The following is a 19,159-nucleotide window of genomic DNA, read 5'->3' as shown; positions in this document are numbered from 1 at the left end:
ATGAGGTCCTGGGTAAAATGGAACTCAGTAACAGAAGTACCAGTTCCTACCATACTGTAAAACTGAATCTCAGCATAATTGAATCACATCTATATCCTTGTTATAAGGTTACAATTGATATAACACAGGGAAGTTATTCATGCATATGCACATCAATGTGCACAGCCATTTATTGCTCATGCATATCCATTATAAAAACAGGTGAGTGGGTGCATGCAAAAGAACATGCAGAATTAGACTCTTCCTTCCTTCTGTTTCTTCCACTATTCATAGTTTTTTCATGTTTCTAGTTAATTAGTAGATACAACATTCTTAGTGGCATCTCAGCATAGGTACAAGAAGGAAGTTTTGAACGACACAACCCTCCTACTACTTTTATTACAACTTGTTCAATGCAGTAGCTACCAATATCAAAAAACTTTGATGCAATAAAATATTTTGCAAATGTAACAGAAACTTAAGCCTCTCTGTTTCTATGTTGTTCTTAATTTTTATAACTGTGATGTTTCACAATATCTTACTAAGCTAAAACATCTCTCAGAAAAAATCCTAGAAGTGCCTACAGTTCCAAAGACTTTAATAAAATATATAGTCTTTGGTACCATGAGTTCTTTTGAAAATACTGCCTTCTAACTTCCTTTTGAATACAATTCTTGTTTGAAATAGATTCCAAGAAACTGTATCCCAGCAGTTTTCCAAACTTTATCTAACACTTTAAAAAAATCCTTGCCAGATGTCTTAGGATTTCAGCTCAATCCCTTAGTGTCTCCAATTTAGAAAGAGACAAAAGAGAAGCAGCTCTCAGAAGGTCAGACCTCATTCCAGTGAAATTGCACAGTTACAACGGATTTTACTCTGAAGCAAGGGCAGGCTTCACAGAGGTTCCCAAAGTCTCTTGCCAAGACATTAGGAGAATGCCAGGATCAGCTTACAGAGCATGATGACAAAAGGCCTTTTTCTGCTTTACAAACATTTCAAAAGACCAGTAAATTATAATTTATTATTTTGCTCAACCCTAGAAATAGAAAACTCTCAATTACTCTTTTATTTGTATTATCTGTTGCTACACCAAGGGTGTAAGAAATTTATTTGGAAAAAAAACCCACAACATACTCATAAGCAGGCAATAATTTCTGATCTCCAACTCATAATTAATAAACCTGATGTTTGTTTTTAAAAGGGAAGAAAAACTAAGGCTAGTCAGAAGACAGCATGAATATTATGGTACTCATAGACTTCAGGAATATAACAGTACAAGAAAAACATTCCTTAGTATGCCAATGAAAAAGAAAACACTGTAAAAAGAAAGTAACACTGTTGACCACAGTGAGTGGATCTGGTCTGAAATTGCCAAGAAAGGACAAACGATGAGTAGGCACATGATCTTAGATGCGGCTTTGGAAAGCAATTTTTTAACACTCTTCAGCAATGCAATACTTGCCTTGAAAAGTGTAGGCTCTTCATTTTTCTGGCACCTGGGAGAAGGTACTTTGTTAACATTTTTTAATTAAGATTTGGCAATACCAGCCAGATGTTTTGTACATCAATGTAAGAGAAAGGCAGAGACAACCTCTGAATTTTACTTAAGGCCTTCTTTCTTTGTTTACTTACTCTAGCCAGTAAATTTAAACAAAACAAAACAAAACAAAAACACTATGGTCCACAATGCAATAGTGTCTTTCCAGAAATAAGGAAAGATTGAACACCGTAATTCAGTCTAATTTCTAAAATCATCACTGCTGAATGTTTCCTAGGGGTAAAAGTCTAATTGGTTATCGATCGATACGTAATTTCATTCAAAAGGAACTCCACTGTTCCTGAAAGTAGAGAGGTTCTTAAATAAAAATCAACTAATACATTAACAAAGTTGATACTAATCTAAACAACAAAATTTGATACTGCCCTAGTTACATTTATCTCAACTGATAATTTATTTATGTTGCCATAAAAGTCCTTTCAGTTTTGATTGCTAGTTATTCACTTTAAAGCAGCTGAAATACTATTTTAGACTTCCTAGCTTGACAGTCTTGCTTTCTGCTTAAGATTTATCATCACACAAGAACAGCAAAATCAGAAGATAAATTCTAGTATTAACAGTAGGCACAGTCAATTGTGATAATCTGTAATTTCTTCACCAAATTCTACATTCAAACCTCCAGGATTAATGTACCTTCCTCTGACATTGCTAAATCCTGTTTTACGTAATTAGACTGCACTAAACCACTACATCTGTACAGGTACCAAGGTATGATTTGTGATTCAGGAGCAATATAAATTAGCATCGTATAAAGTAAAAGGCATTTGGCAATGTCTGAGACCCTATACAGTATTGCATGCTATGAGCCATTATCATTTAGTTCACTGTTGACCTTAAAAAGGTAATTAACAAACTGCTGTGTTTACATTAGTATAAAATAAACCCCACAAATACAAGAACAGTCATGACAAGAAGAAATAGAATTAATTTGTTAATAATACTTACGATATGCAGCTCTAAATAATCTCCCAGCCCAGTAGAACTGTCCACTCGTACCAACACAGCTTCTTTTTGAACAGTACTAAACCCTATTGCCAGTCTGTCCGCACGAGTGCTTGGCCGATCATTAGGAGGCCACGTGTAAGTGATTTGTCCACCACCTTTGCTAAAGATATATGTTGTTCCCGCTGTAAAACAGAAAGAAAGATAATTAGCTCACTTGCATCAATGCACACTCACATAGAAATCATATGCTCTACAAAATTCAGGATGTTCTCATACAACAAAAGGATTCATAGAACCAAGCAGAACTATATTTCAACAAGAAAGGGTCTTTATCTCTGATAATTCTACAGCAAGCAAAATATTAGCATTTTTTATAAATAGTGCAATAAACACAGAATATAACTGCTTACGCAGAAACTTAAACAACTGTAGCTCTGATTTAAAAATGTGTATCTATTCAGAAGCGTTCTTAAGCACATGCTCAAACATTCTTCTGAGATGTGCAGAAGAGGGATGAGTTGAACCAAATGCTTTCCCAAACTTGGACTATGTGAAGAAGAAATCAAGTCATTCCAGTTAGCTCATGACTGGCAAAAAAATGCAGCTCCTTATTTACACCATGAAAATTGCACACACTATATGATACATCATTCTGCCCAGCAAAGCAAGATGTTGATAAAATACATTTAGATAAGGCTTCTGTGGATCTGAGGTTTATCAGCTTGTGACAGATGGGGATAACAAATGGAAACATACTTTAATTGTCATGTCAAGACAGAAACATATCAGTCTACCATCTAAGTAAGCAATGGCTTGCTTGCATAATGCTCAATGTGTATCTTACAAGAGTGAAAACCTTTGCACATTATCTCCAGTGTGCACTCAGAAAATCCATAATCTGCTTTAAACAAGTGTTGTAATCTGAAACCACTTAGCACTCAGGTGCTTAACTTTCATAATCAGTGTATTTCCTCTGAACTAAAACAGCAGCATAACCAGACAGTTTCTGCTTAGAACTTGTATCCTACCAACAGCATCTAGCAGGAGAATTGTGCATGCACCCGATCTTTTATTTGTAAAGTGGCTACAAACTGTCCACTTCTTTTCTATGAAGATAGATCAAAGCCTAGAGAGATTTGTCAGTGCATTGTGAATACAGATGTCTAGTTTTACTTGCTCCTCTAAGCTGGCTCACTGTATTGCTACTCTCAAATTTGTGAAATGTAATTCAAGTTTATTCCACCCAATACTTTCGCTACATAATTCCCATGCCCACATAAGGAGGTAACAAAACTCTACTTTTCTTACTTCCTTTCAAGATTGAACAAAAGTGCTGTAAGCATACATAAGAAACTAAAATCCCTCAGACATGAAGATTTTTAAAACCAAAACCAAGAAGGGCTGTATAGATACACCACTCCTTCAAGCTCCAGATGTTTCAAAATCTTACTGTACTGATGAACGAGACTGCTTTGTGTCAGTCTCAAAGCAAAAATGTCACCTGGTCTTTTAAAAATTATTTTCTATATTTATTTCCAAAATTACATTTCCTGGATGGAATTACATACCTACTCATTATTTTTTTCCAAGTACCATCCATATGTAATATTGTATGCACTATGCACAACACTTAAAATACTGTAAAGCTCATTTTATATCAACACACATACAGAATTGCACTGTGCTTCAAGTACACCTCTTGGCTTTTCTCTTGATGGCAAAATACCAATCTGCATGTGTTTTAGGGAAACCTGTCAGTGCTCGTTAGCAAAAACAAACACAATAGCAGATCTGATATCTAAGGTTTCACTTACACTCCAAGTGAAATTAGGGTTTATCATAATTGTACAGAGTTCTGCAAGAAAAGGGAAGACAGAGGTTGTTTATTACAAATGTTTTGCAAACAATCAATGGGCATGGGCTAATGATGTCTGGTTTAGGAATGTGTGTGACAAATACCTAATCTCCTGCTCTCCCACCCTTGCTTTCCTAATATGTGGTGCTCTGAAATGCACAATAATCTGTTGCATGCTATTCAGTAATGATGGTTGAATCTCCAGTTCTGGTACATCACAAAAAAAAAGATACATGAGACAGCTAATATCACTCCTGATGGTCCCCAAGTCTTCTTTTTTCTACTACGGTTGACTTCAAATCTTGAGCCACTTGAGGACTGACAGAGTTTGGACCTGCATACACTATGCGTCACATTGGTTTCTGTGGTGAAAGGATGCATTCTGTTTTGATGAAAATCTGTGGGCTTGATGCAAAGCTAATTAAAAACAGTGACAGCTTTTCTGTTGACTTCATAAAATATTGTGTCAGGTCATGAATGATGGTCTTATAAGTAACAAAATGAGAACATTAAGAAAAAACAACTCCTTATACCTCAATGTCACAGATGAAACTGTTAGAATAATACATAAGATTTAAGTGGAAGTGCATAATTCTCCTTTTCTTGGGTGTAACAGATGTAGTTTACCCAATATAGAAGACAAAGCCTGCCAAGCAATGTTGGAGTCATACTGAATACAATGATCCAGAAATAAGTCTCCAGATTTGAACAGTGAGAGGCTCTGTTGTTCTTATTCAGAGTGGAACTTTGTCACAGTTTTTTGCCAAATACTGCCCTTCAAATAAACTAACAAAGTGAAATTCATTTCATACTGCTGCCACATTGAAGCCAAGGTCAATGTCAGTAGGGCTGGATAAATCTAGCTGTAAATCTTAAACTACATAGAATCAACACCAATTTTTTTTAAAAAAAACCTAATCTCTTATCCATGACAATGTGTGGCTTGTGGTCTTTTATTGCAAAGCTTTCGCTTCTTTATAACTGTCCATTTTGTAAGTCTTCGAAATAAGTGAATGTATAGTAAGAGGCTAATTAATCCATGCTGATGAATACACATCTGCCTCTGTACAGGGAGTTAAGTTATTTGAATTTCCTGTATTAATTATGAAAAAATGAGTTGGGAGCCATTTGAGAATAGGTTCTCTATGTTTATATTTCAAGAAAGACAAATATAATAATGTAAAATGTATTACTCTGGGACTGATCTCAGCGTATAGTCTGACCTCCCATTAGCTATTAAAGCTAGAAGCCGAGCAGTTGTTCAAAACCACCCTGCTTACTATCAGTTTTGGATCTGTTAAGAAACACCCAAGGAAGCCCAAGTCACTTGCTCTACACAAAGGCTTTTATGCTCTCTGACAAACTTTATAATGTCTCTGCTGTTCTTTCAGAACACTGTCACTAAAAACCAGTCATCTTCCCTCTCTCTTTTAGCTTATGGCACTGTGTTGTTCAAGGTTTATAATTCCAAGAGCATTGAAAGCAGCAGAATTAGAATGTCAAGAATAGCAATGCCATCAGCACAGTACTTGTAAGTAGGCAAGTTCATAACATGTCAGTTCTATCTCTCAGACACAGAATTTACTGCATAATACTTTATGCGTCCATGCATCTACACAATGCTTAGGAAAAAAATGTCCATACAGCTCTTTGAAATTCTTAGCTGTGAAAGCCTCATTCCTATTGTAACAAACCGCCAGTGGTCAAGGTACAGTAGTGTTTTTTAATGGCCTGGGTCTCTCAAGTCCTACTTGTTTGCAAAATTAATTTTTATGAAATAGTGAATTCATTTCAGCCTGGCTGAAACTCAAGGACATCTGCTTAGGTAGTGTACATAGTTCCATTTAAGTTACACGAGTAACTTGATGTTTATGTTCAATATTTGCATCAGGTTTCAGATACTGATTAAGTGAAAGAAATGTTTTGATTGAGCTCTGATACCCAATGAACTATGATTCCATCACACTCTATGGCTGAAAAGGTAAAGACTGAAGTCTGTGAACACCAACAACAAAAACTATTAGCTGCCCTTTATTAATAGTAAAGCAATGTTTAATGATTATAAAAAAATATGAAGGGTAAGCATTGCTGGTTATAACGAGAAATTACCCAATAATGTAATTATCTTTCTTCTGTATGTTATCAGCACTTGACTTCATTCTGAGTTAGAATGTGAACCCTCTTATTCTCACTGGTAAGTAATTACTTGCATTGATAAACCTATTGAAGCCAGTGAGACTATTTGTGAAGGCTGCTATTAATTACCAAGAGTGAAGAATTTACAATATTAATATATATGTGTGCACATTTCCACAAATATATACATGGCAGCATTAATCACACTTCCTATGTTCATGGGAGCATATAAATGTCCATTAATACTTCTTTTTACATTTTCATCTCTGCATTTTCATCCTGCCTAAGCAGAAGTTCCAGAAAAGACATTTGTTGGAAGAAAATACAGCAGCTCAGATATCATCCATCAAGTTCCTGTGTCCTGGTTTGAGCCAGGATGAAGCCAATTTTCCTTTTACTGATTTTTTTTTCCTTTATTAAGCTTTCTTTTAACTAGCAACAGTGTGTTTTAACTAAAGCTGATAAGACAGTGGAATGATTTTCTAACTGCTGGGTCTTCAAGGTCTAACCTTCACTCTGCTGGCTCAGGCACTACGGGGAGATCTATGACCCCCTCGTAGGAGGCTGAGTTAGACAGACAGCAAAATTGGCCAGAGATATTCCATTCCATATATCTACATAAGCTCAGAGGAAGGTCAGAGAACACAAAGACAACTTCCTTCCTGCTTCTTCTTCTTCTTCCCTTCTCTTCCGTCCACGGCCGGTGTCCAGGGAGGACTCCATCCATCAATCCAGCACCGTTGACCCCCAGGCTCGAGCTCTCCTGACCCTCATCACTCTCTGCTTTCTCCGGCAGCAGCTCCGGGATTCCTCGGGACTGTCACAGCTGAGGGGAGTGCTGTGGGAGTTGCTGGGGGTGGGGGGAGGCGAGAGGATTTTGCTCATATCTGAACATATTTATATATAACTGTATATATATTTTTTCTTATATCACTAATTAGCATTTAATTAAAGGTGTGCAGTTTAGTTTTCAATCCAGTCAAGACTCTCTCTTTTTCTCTCTCTCCTTCCCTACCTGGGTGGAAGGGGGAGGGGATCGAGAGCGTTGTTGTCAAAACTGAGTCAAACAGTGACATCCGGGAATACCTAGAAGTGCTTCTTCATACAAATGTCAGATGTGCCAACCAGGAATGAGGCACTGATGGACTTGCTACTTATAAACTAAGAAGCCCTGCAGTTTTTTTTAGTGAAAGCCTCGCTTGCAGTGATCACAGTATGGTGGAGTCTGAAACCCTTCTAAGCATAATGAAGGTTACTACCAAGACAAAGGTTTTAGATCTTAGAAAAGCAAGCTTCAGCTCCTTCAAAGCTCAGTTGGCAGTGATTCCATGGGAAGCTTCCATGGAGGATAAAGTAGCTAGTGAGTGCTGAAACCTTTTCAAGAACAGTCTTCTGGGAGCACAAAAAGAGATCACCCCCTTTAAAGGTAAAGGAATGTTGTGGTTTGGGCCCAACACAACAACAAAGAAACAGCCACATGGCCGCTCACTCATCTGCCCCCCTCACACACACTCTGGGATGAGGAGGACAAAGCTTATGGGTGGAGGCAAAGGACAAGCAGGGTTCTTCACCCATTAAGGTCACAGGCAAAACTGACTCAACTTGGGGAAAAACACAGACAACACAAAGAGCAGTGCCACATACGTCACCCCCACCCCTCCCTTCTTCCTGGGCCCGAATGACTTTGTTCCAGGTTTCCCTCCCTCCTTCCCCCAGCGGCACAGGGGGACAGGGGATGCGGTTTAGAGTCTGTTCACAGGCTGGTGGTTCCTGCCATTCCTTCCTCCTCAGGAAGAAGGATTCCTTACAGTCCATGCTTCCCCACGGGTTCCCTCCCATGGGAGAGAGTCCTCCATGAATCTCTCTTTCATGAGTCCTTCCCACAAGGTCAGGACCAAGCTGCTCCAGCATGGGTTTCCCACAGAGTCACAGGCTACTTTGGGAACAGTCACCTCCCCTGGCTCTGAGGTCTTCCAAAGCTGCATAGTCCAAGTCCACTGGCAGCAAAATCCAAGTCAACTGGCCAAGTTCTCCCCTCCTGGTGCCTTCAGGGAATGTTCCACCACATTCCTCCATGAGTGCAGGGGGACAGCTGCCATCTCACCATGGGCTGCAGGGAAACTTCTGCTTGGGCACCTTCTTCCCCTTCCTCATAAACCACCCAGATCTTCACCCCAGCACTGCCTTCCACCTCTCCAGCTCAGCTCTTCTTTCTCTCTAAGTTCTCCTCTTCTCAGGTCTCATTTCAGTTCTTTCTTATGTTAATCGCAGAGGCACATCTATTGTCCTTCTAATGGCTCCTTGGATGGTTTTGGAGCAGGGGGAGCTTCTCAGCTTCTTGCATGAGCCACTCCTGGGGCCTTTCCTCCACTACCAAAAATCCTGCCAAACCAAACCAGCACAAGGAAGTAGGTGGAGCAAGAGACCCCCTTGTCTTAACTGTGAGCTTCTGAGTTTAATCAAAACCAAAAGAGAAGCTTACCAGAGACGGACAAATGAATGAATACTCATTGAGAACTACAAGGGCATTGCCAGGACATGCAGAGATTCAGTTAGAAAAACAAAAGTTCAGCTTGAATTGAAGTTGGCCAGAGATGTCAAAAATTACAATAATGGATTCTTCAGGTATATAAAAAACAAGCAGAAACAGAAGGAAAATACTGGCCCCACCGTTAAACAGCAGAGATTTATTAGTCACCAACAGCACTGAAAAGGCAGACATTCTCTCTCAACACTTTTTTCAGCTCTGTCTTTATCAGCACTGTTAGGTCCTAAGTCTTGGGAACAAAAACCCAGGTTGATGTTAACACAGACCCACTGCCAGTGAAAGAAGAATTGGTATGTAAGCTGTTACAGGGGCTTGACCCCTATGAACTGATGGGACCAGACATTTTCTACCCAAGGGTGTTTATAGAGCTGGTTGACGTCATTGCAGGGCCACTCTCCATAATCTTTCTGAAGTTATGGACATTGGAGCATGTCCTAGAGGACTGGACGAAGGCTAATGTCACCCCTATTTCCAAGAAGTGCTTAAAGGAAAAACCAGGAAATTACAGGCACATCAGTCTTCCTTCAGTCCCTGAGAAAGTTATGGAACGAATCCTACTGGGAGCCATCACAAGCCAAATGAAGCATGTGATTGGGAAAAGCCAGCATAGATTCACCAAGGGCAAACTGTGCTTGACAAACCTGATCACATTCTTCAACAAAATTGGGGCAAGCAATGCATATTGTTACCCTGGATTTCTCCAAAGCATTTGATACTGTTTGCCACAGCTTCCCCCTGGAGAAACTCATGTGTTACACTCTATAAAAGTGGTCGGTTTGGTGGGTGAGGAACTGGCTGACAAGCCATAGAGCAGAGGGTGGTGGCAAATAGCTCCTTTTCAAACTCACAACCAGTCACAAGTGGGGTCCCCCAAGAACTGGCATTGAGCCCAATGCTGTTTAGTATCTTCATAAATTATACGGATGATAGGATCATGTGCAGTCTGACAAAATTTCCCTTTAATACCAAACTGAGTGGGGAAGTGGACACTTCAGAAGGGACAGCCACCCTCCAAGAAGACCTGGATAGGCTGGAAAAGAGGGCTAGCAAGAACCTGATGAAGTTCAACAAGGAAAAGTGTAAGGTTTTACAGCTGGAAAAACATAATCCAGGAGTGCAGCACAGGATCTATCCAGCTGGGAAGCAGTTCTGTGAAAAGGAACTTAGCTGTCCTGGTGGACAAGTTTTGTATGAGTGAACCATGTGCTGCAGTGGCAAGGAAAGCTGACAAGCTGCTGGACTGCATCAATGAGGGCATCAGCAACAGAGATAAAGAAGTCATCATCACGCTCTACTCAGCACTTGTCAGGCCACACCTAGAATACTGTGTTCAATTCTGGTCCCTGCTGTGCATAAAAGATGTGAACAGGTTGAAGAAGGCATAGTGAAAGGCCATGAAGATGATCAAAGGTCTGTGCAGCCTGCCATATGAGAAAAGGCTGAGAGAGCTGGGTTTGTTCACTGTAGAGAAGAGGAGGCTTAGGGGACACTTTATTGCCATATCCCAGTACTTAAAGGGTGGCTAGAAAGATAGAGGCTCCCTTTTTTACAAGGAGCCACATGGAGAAGAGAGATGTAACAGCTAACAAGCTGCTCCCAGGGAGATTCCAACTGGACACAAAAGAGCAATGAGAACAATCAGGCATTGGAATAATCTTCCCAGCAAAATGGTGGATTCCCCAAAATTGGACACTTTCAAGATTCAGCTGGACAGGGCGCTATGCCATGTTGTCTAGACTGTGCTTTTGCCAAGAAAGGTTGGACAAGATGATCCTTGAAGTCCCCTCCAACCTGGTATTCTCCGATTCTGTGAAAAGTACACAGAATTTCCATACATAGATCTGTAGATTTTCTAGGGTAAGTAAAGAAAGGAATGCTTCAAGTCTGAAACATGATAAGCCAGGGGGAGGAGAGAGGATGTTTCAAAATAGTCAGTTTGGTGGATTGAACACTCTTCTGTGTGTTTCTTCTTAAGACTGTGATGTGTTATTCATTATTTACAGAGAACAGAGAATATATGCCACAGAATTGAGGTGAGGAGGGAATGGCCATTAAGGTTAGCCATGGGAAGAACTGCTGAAAAAAGTATTTCAAACTAAAGATCAGATTCAATTGAACACTTCCTGAAGGCATCCCGGCAGGAGCAGGACTGCTGCTTGTAACTGCTTTGCTGCAACAATGACACCAGACTTCTCTAAGTACAGTCTATTTAGCAACAGAAGACATGTATTGGATGAGGAAGGAGATTTTCAAATGGATCATTGCTTTTAGCTCTTCAAAAAACTTGACCCATAGGGGTAAGAAAGAGGCAACAAAGCATAGTATATAAAAGATAGAAAAAAGATAAAATAAACAGAAGAGTCTTAACCTCAATGCTGTTGTCTGCTGCTTCTTCCAGTTAATCTATGAACCAGTCAATGCAAGTATTAAACAGGGAGAGCTAAGACACAGCCTTCTACATTCCTTCCATGCTATGTAGCTACTATTAATTCAAACACAGTTTTACATTATATTATGGAACTTCTCTTCCCAAACCACTACAGAGTCCCTGATTTGCTTTATCACATTTTACAAGGCTTTTATCATACTACATCCAGGTTTTCAAATATATCTATGAAATGATCCTGTGCTTAGTTTATTATACTCAGCCATCTCAAAGAGCTGTCTCCAGGTAAAGGTCTAGATAATGATAGAACAACACAGTCTCAAGTCAAGCTGAGCATCCTGGCCTTTGCAACGATATTTATTGCATAGTCAAGAAGCAAAGTTGTTTTTTTTCCTCAGTCCACAAGAGTTGCTATAGGTACCTTAATCAGCTCAGCACCATGCCCCCCTCCAAACAAAGACATGCACATGTAAACAAAACAAAACAAAACAAAACAAACAAAGAAATTAAATAAAACCAGAAAACACTCCTTTCTTAGTCCTCCTTTCCTCCAGTATTTGACAATGCTATTTGGACAGTATCATGACCAGGTAAAGAGTTTGCAGGTGACACAATAGCATTCTCACCTGTCTAAAATGATCCTTAGGGTCTTACCATAATTTGACTTTCTGGCAACAAGCTCTTGACTAAAAGAAGTGCTTGACCTGATACTATTTGCTGGCTTAGCTGACAAATGGGCAACTTCACCTTTGGCTTAAGCTATTTGGACTGAAGCATAGTCTGATTCCAGTTAATTATCTGCATTTGCTGAGAACACAGTGGAATGCTTCTCCCTCTTCCATGAACCACATCACATCATACCTCTCCCAGTAATGAAAGACAGAAATGTTTTTTTCCATGTGAAGAGATTGCCAAATGTATTTATGACTGTTTGTTAAAGGTGCTATACAAATACAAACCCTCCTTGTTCCTGTCTTTGTTCTCAATATTTCACAGTTTATATTTACACTCTGTGCCATAATAAAGCAGAGGAAAAAATACTCAATTCCAGTTAAAATTGCTCTTGTAATTTTAATTCCCCAGTTTCAAATGTGAAGTCTTATTTTTAGGAAATTTTTCTGTGGAGGATAACCATACAGAACAGTACAACCTATCCACTGTCCTTGCTCATCCTCCAGTATCTTTTTAATCTATAGTTAAGTTCAGCCAAATTTGAGAGAGAGGTAGGAAGAAATTTCAGACAAATTTACTCTTAGTAGTTTAGTGAGAATCAATGACTGTGTAAAAGAGAAATACGTAGTAGAGCTTAACCACTCTAGTTTTTGCTTGGTCATAGCCTGTAGGGCACTTGGTATTTGTGTATTGGTGGACCAGTCAATACACTCAGTGTGCTACCTTAGCCAGACAATGGTGCTGTACATTTGAAGTGTCATCAGGAGCTCTGGGAGGAAAAGGAACAGAAGCTATTGGATTCTTGTGGTAAGAGAAAGGAGCATCTGGGAAACCCAGCACCATTCCATTAATAAGTTTCCTTATTTTTCTTCTTTTGGAACAAAATGTTCACATTTCAAACAAAAATATATTGTATTTGTTTACAATGAGAGTATCTAGCTCTGTTGATTTCAATATGGTCACTAAAGGGCAAACAACTAAAACTTGTGAGTAATGATGGCTCAACAGATGTGTATGCCTATAAAGCACAACTCTTATGCAGCTTAGCATCAGTATTACAAGTCATTATTCATACTCTCATAAATTACACAGGGGGTTAAAATAAAGTTTCAAAGAATTTAAAGGATTTTCCAACTAGACTGATTCAAATATCTTTAATCAAATCAAGCAGCATCTTACATCTCAAATGACCTCATTCATTTAGACTACATAACTTAACTGGAGTAAAGTACTACTTGGTTTGAGTAGGCACATCAAACTAAGAGCTTTCAATTGTGTGTAAAATGAATATAATTTTGAGAAGGACCTTAGCTAAGCAAGAGCTAGCTGAAAGGACTCCAAAGAAAATGTAGAAATTAGAGAATCTGTTCATCTCACTTATTAACAAAACATGAACTGATTTACTGAATGCCAGTAGACTTGAAATTATTTAGTCACTGATTCTGCAATTTTCTTAATATAATATTTAAAACATCCATAGTAAAAATGTTTCAGTGTTTGTTGATCCTATTAACATGTTCATTTATAAAAAACAAACAAAAAGATTATTTGCTTTATTAAAGGGTACAGACCTTCTAACACAAATCTGACACAGACTGGGAAAAGAAAATTACTGTTCTTCTCCAGAATCTCTCAGTTAAAAAATGTTACCAGCTGCTTATTGCCTATTATCTACTTTTCCAGTATGGATGGCTGTTCAAAATGAATTTAGAACATTTCTGTGTGAAATGTAAGCCAAGTAATTCCCCATTATTGCCTTGCACCTTTATGTAATGCAGATGGTTAGAAAATTACATATTTCTGAAATCAAAGCCTGCTTTAAATGTCATACTGCAGTCAACATGAAACATTTTAACCCATTATAACTCTACTAAAGGTAACAGGGATACAACATGTCTGCTTCTGAAAGCTTGCCAAAAAGTCAGATGGAAATTAAAAGTCAAATGTCTATAAATAAGGGAAGTTTTTATTCCTCCTACAATCTTGTCAACATACAGTTCAAGATAAATTTCTTGAACAGTGTCTAGAAAAGTGGAAACTGCATTGTCAGTGAACACATGTAAGAAGGCAATGAGATAAAAAGTATTTTCAGGCAGATAGAATGTAAATGTATTATCAGACTGAAATTAGTAAACTCAAGTACCCTTGAAAACAATAGAGCTGTTCTGGTCCCCACACTCCTTACGTTGGCAAGTATCAAGACCCTTTATTTCAATTTAACTACTGTTACATTAAATTCCATTGAAATAAATGGACTGCACATGCACTGATATGCTTCTTATAACTTATTAGTTGTGCCAACATACAGAATGAATGCAGTTAAGGGGCTAGTTGGTTGAAGGGATTTGTAACAGGATGCAGAAACTAGGACATTAGCTCAAATACTACACAGTTTGATAGAGACCAAATGTTGTTACCATCTGTTGGTGGCCTAAGTGAAATCATTCAGTGGTTCCAGTCCAGGGACCTTACAAACTCAATGGATACCTGGCAAAAGTTAGAAATTCTGTAAGCTAAGTAGCTTGAGTTGTTAAGCTTGCTGACTCCAGTGGGAGGCCTATAAGTTTAAGACAAACTGCTTATGCACTAGGATCCAAACATCTCCCACGAACGCGGCTCTGCACAGATGTGCATATAGATCAGTTTATTTATTGCCTAAATAAATAGGCAATATTTATTGCCTATAATATGTAAAAAACAGTAGAAGAATATCCAAAAATCCAAAAATAAATTTCCTCTGTATAGGTCCATCAAACAGCAATATACTTTCCAAAGAAATAATGTAATAGTATTTTGAAAAGTCATTATTTCATGCAAACAGAGTGCCTGAAGTTATATGTCATTATTTCATGCAAACAGAGTGCCTGAAGCTCTTTTATTCAAGCATCTACAGCAGTATCCTCATTCTCAGCAGTGTTGCAACATTTCTGGCAACGTTTAAAAATCAAACTCCTTTAAATTAAGATACAAACATTTGAAATACCTGGCCTTAAGTTATTTAATTATGTTAAATGGACAGGAGACTGGCTACAAATGTCTAGTATGCTTCTAGGCTAAAGTCTTTATTTCTTATTGGCTTCCCTGCTAATACAATACGCCAGCTACCCTATCTTGCATTAACTCAGTTATTTTTAAGTGACATTTATATTATCTTCCTTGCTGAATTGTGCATCTCATAATTTACTCTTGAGAAATCCTGAAATACTTAGAGCTCTCAAAAGCAGTAAAACTCTTAGAAGACATATATAACATGCTGAAAATAAGAGCACTACTGACTGCAAGCCTGTTAAATTCACTGAAAAATTATACAAGCACAACAAGGATGTCAGATGCTGGACCAAGATAAGATGCCACTATTGCAGCAGTAACACTGCAACTTACAGAGCTTGCTGAGATGAAGCCTGCTCAGAAAATAGAAAGTTGTATTATGGCCCATGTACAATTAAGTTTGATGTTGATTGTAAAGATAGAAAAGGGTAAGAACTTCTGTGGTATGCATGCTTTCCTACTGATTACTCACAATTACTAATTGTTAGCAGACAAAATAGTGTGGTAGCATTTCTGGACATTTTCAAATAGACATACAGATAGTTCTTAGAGATGTTACATCCTGAAATTCAAAATAGCAACCATTCATTGGATAAAAATGAAATCAAATATCTATCCTAAATCATTGGAAAAGCACAGAGCTAAAGCATCCCTGAAGCACACGGATCCACCACTGAAGCAGCTGTTCAGTTGCGAGAGGCATCTCAGAGGCCGATAGATGAGCAGGCTATATATTAACTGCAGTCTTGTAGCATTGTATTGCCTTGCTAACTCCAAGCACGAGCAAGACCAAAGATTCATGACATTTTATTTCATTTGATATAAAGAGTAATAACTGATTTTTAAAATCCTCAGATTTTAATGAGAAGGCTAGTCTTCACTGTTACTACATGCAATCAAGCCTCAGTAAAGTATCAGATAAAAGAGGAGTATGATGTAAAAGCATCTTGTTGGTGGGCCCAATGGAAGCCCAAAACTAAGAACCAGCAAGCTGCTATATTCATTATCCCTAGGACTCATTTGGGGACAACAACATTTACTTATGTTATCAAATTTGCATATGAAACAAATAGTGTTTAATAGGGGTACACAGATCCAGTTATATTTGAATCTTTAAGCTTAATTAGACCATTGTAATAACAGCTAACAGGGGTCAGCCAGGTCAGGCCAATTCACTTCCATCCTACTTTTTCTGTTCTACTACATAATAGATTTCCACTTGTGCTCTGGCATAAAAACGCTACATGCCCCGTCATTATGATAATTGCTATCATTCTTCTTTACAAAGTTCTTATGCTGTTGTCTGTAAGCAACAATTCACTGCCAGCTTCAGAGGATAAAGAACTGCAGTGAAAAATAAGCATCTTATGCTTTTCACTGTTTTACATAGTTGACTAATTAGGGAGCGTGGTTTAACTATTGGATTCCACAATGGTGTTTGGAGAGAACCTGACAAAACATTTATGGGGTCTAAGCTGTTCATTAACAGCAACAAGGACTAACTCAAGTGTCAACTCTGACTTTTCATATGCAAGTACTATTAGGTATGACTTAGTTCACTTGTGGATGCAACAAAGGTGAGCAGTTAATCACCTTCTGAAGACTAACTCAGCCTAATTAAAGCAGTGATTTTGTGTACGCCCTTCACTTCCAAAGGTCTGGCTGGAGAAAATGATGATTGCTAGTTTTGGAAGCCATACTTTAATACAGCACTTTATAGTAACATACACAAAGATGTAAGAACCTTTCAGCACTATAAGCAGTACAAATGCACATGGGAAATTATTCTGTGCAGATGTGTGCTCAGATAGAACACATTTCTTACTAAGCATTTCTCTAAGTTTGCTAAGAAAACCCAACTCAACCCAAAACAAAACAGAATATTTCCCAAGAAATGTGGATTCCTACACTATGGTATTTCTTTCATAAATTCACATAAAGCCTTTCTAGAAAAGTTTCTACATCTCTCACAAGAAGTAAATCCATTTAAGACTCCAAAATATTAAAAAAGTGATTGCATACTATTTGTCTTGAAATTTGTTAAATTAAATTTTACAAGTCATGAGGGAAAGAAGGCTGTCTTATAAATGTTCATCTAATGAATATCGATCAGAAATTAAGATTCATTATTTAAATCTTTGTTCATAGATCGTTTAGTTCTCAAGAGACACTACGCATTCCTTGCTCACACATGCTGGAGTCTAAATAAGATGGCTATTCAATGAGAGGCTGGCTTTGTGATGAGCTTGCTCACATTTGTAATAACACTGCAATCTCAACACTGCGGTTAAACAAAAGAGTAGTATTTTTTGAATACCCTGCTGTTCTAAAGTGCATTGTGAATATTAACATATTCTAGTAAATTAGTTTGCACTCATTATCATAAGCAATTACTTACTGTTTAGATGCTGCTGGTATTAAATAAGCAAGCAATTTGCAAGAACTAATACACACCATAAAAGCTTTTCACTGTTCTAAATGAAAAGACAAATGTTTCCAGTAACATAGCTCCTTATATATGTATGTCTCTTTGTATAAAAAAATTCTGTGTATCCCTCCCTATCTGATATCTCGTATTCAGCAGCAAGTGGGTAACTATCTGAGGCTCTCTGACAAACTCTATATACTTTGTTTTGATGCTGTGGAGTAAATCATAAATACCTCAGGCCAAATGCAACAGTAACATCTCATTTGCTCTGAAAGATAAACTGTTTTCATGCTCATTTTTGAAAATAATTGTTTAGAACATATATCAATGTGAAGTTCAGTTCTTTGCTCTCAAAGCTATTACTTGTTCCTGGTATAAAACTGTCACATGGCAAGGGTAAATCAACACCCTTGTCCTCCAAGATACAGGTAGGAACAGAACAAGGTATAGAGAACCTCTCCTGCTTTTTGGCATGAACAACAACCTTAGCCTATTTGTCTTCAGCCCAACTAAGCAGTAATCCCAAATGAAATAATCACAGTCACCTCAAAATCAAATCCCAAGTGAAGAAATAACCAGGCCTCCTTTTCTGAAGGACAGTTAGTGATTTTTAAACAGAACTTCCTAAGAGGGTGTTCTGCTCAGCCACAGAAAATTTGCAGATCATGTAGCATGAGCTAAAGATAACCCAAAGAGCTTTGTGCGAAGTCTAAAACAATGGGGACAATTTCATTTTTTACTTAGCTTACATCTTGACCCCACATTTCAAGTGAATTAGGTCCCAGCTGAGAAACATGGCTTGTTTTTTGGCTTCCATGACACCATTCCCCATGTTGGTCTACACAAGAGTGGAGTCAGTTGCAGCAGCATCCCAGGGCACATTGAAAGAGGTGACCAGGTCACATGTGGAGATTTGGAATTGGCTCTTGCTTCCCCTGAGACAGCCTGCACAGGTGAGGAGCAAAGAACAATCACCAAACAGTCCTATCTGTCAGTAAGTACCTCAGAGTTGGCCTCTGGACGCCGAAGTGACACAGTAATCCTTGTGCTCCCAGTGAACATAAAGACTCCAGTATGCCTAAATGGAATTTCAGACACATGCTTCAGTTAGTAATACACTGATAGACCCCAATCTGGCAGGATTAACTCTGCTGGCTGAGGGTATGAGCCTGTAAACTACTTCCATGTGGATTGTGTCTACCTACTCTTTATAAAAAACTGCCTTTAATGTGACTGTGAACCTTAATGGGGACCTTCAGAATTCAGTATATCAAAACCAAACCACAGTGGTTTAAGTAATTCCCAGGATACCTTTCTAAAATTATAAGTTGTGACCTCAGGTCTCAGCCTTTCAAACTATGTTTTAGTCTGCAACCAATTTCTATAACCATCGTACCTTGTAAAATACACAGAACTGTAATACAAACACTAATGCACCCTTAACTCTAGGAGCACAAGTGTCCCTGTCTGCCATGCTCAATTATACCCCTTACTATTATATATTATTGAGTTGAAAACATCTTCAGTATAAATAGGCATAATTTTTAAAAATAATCTACTCCGTTCTTAAACAAATTTGACCCTATTCAAAGCTGAAGTATTTT

The 19,159-nt window shown here is 38.2% G+C and overlaps 1 protein-coding gene across 2 annotated transcripts in view; it reads right to left on the bottom strand.

The window, feature by feature from the left end:
• Nucleotides 1-19,159, bottom strand: part of NRXN1 (neurexin 1) — a 535,539-nt gene that overhangs the window by 272,478 nt on the left and 243,902 nt on the right. For both annotated transcript variants that reach the window (XM_010004972.1, XM_010004973.1), the window contains one exon: nt 2,483-2,664. In XM_010004972.1, coding sequence (XP_010003274.1) covers nt 2,483-2,664 — 182 coding nt within the window. The remainder of the gene's footprint in view (nt 1-2,482; nt 2,665-19,159) is intronic.

Source organism: Chaetura pelagica, unplaced genomic scaffold, assembly GCF_000747805.2.
Source record: "Chaetura pelagica isolate M959 unplaced genomic scaffold, ChaPel_1.0 scaffold8, whole genome shotgun sequence".
NCBI lineage: Eukaryota > Metazoa > Chordata > Aves > Apodiformes > Apodidae > Chaetura > Chaetura pelagica.
The sequence above is the reverse complement of the archived record's forward strand: the minus strand, read 5'-3'. Positions and strand labels throughout refer to the sequence as shown.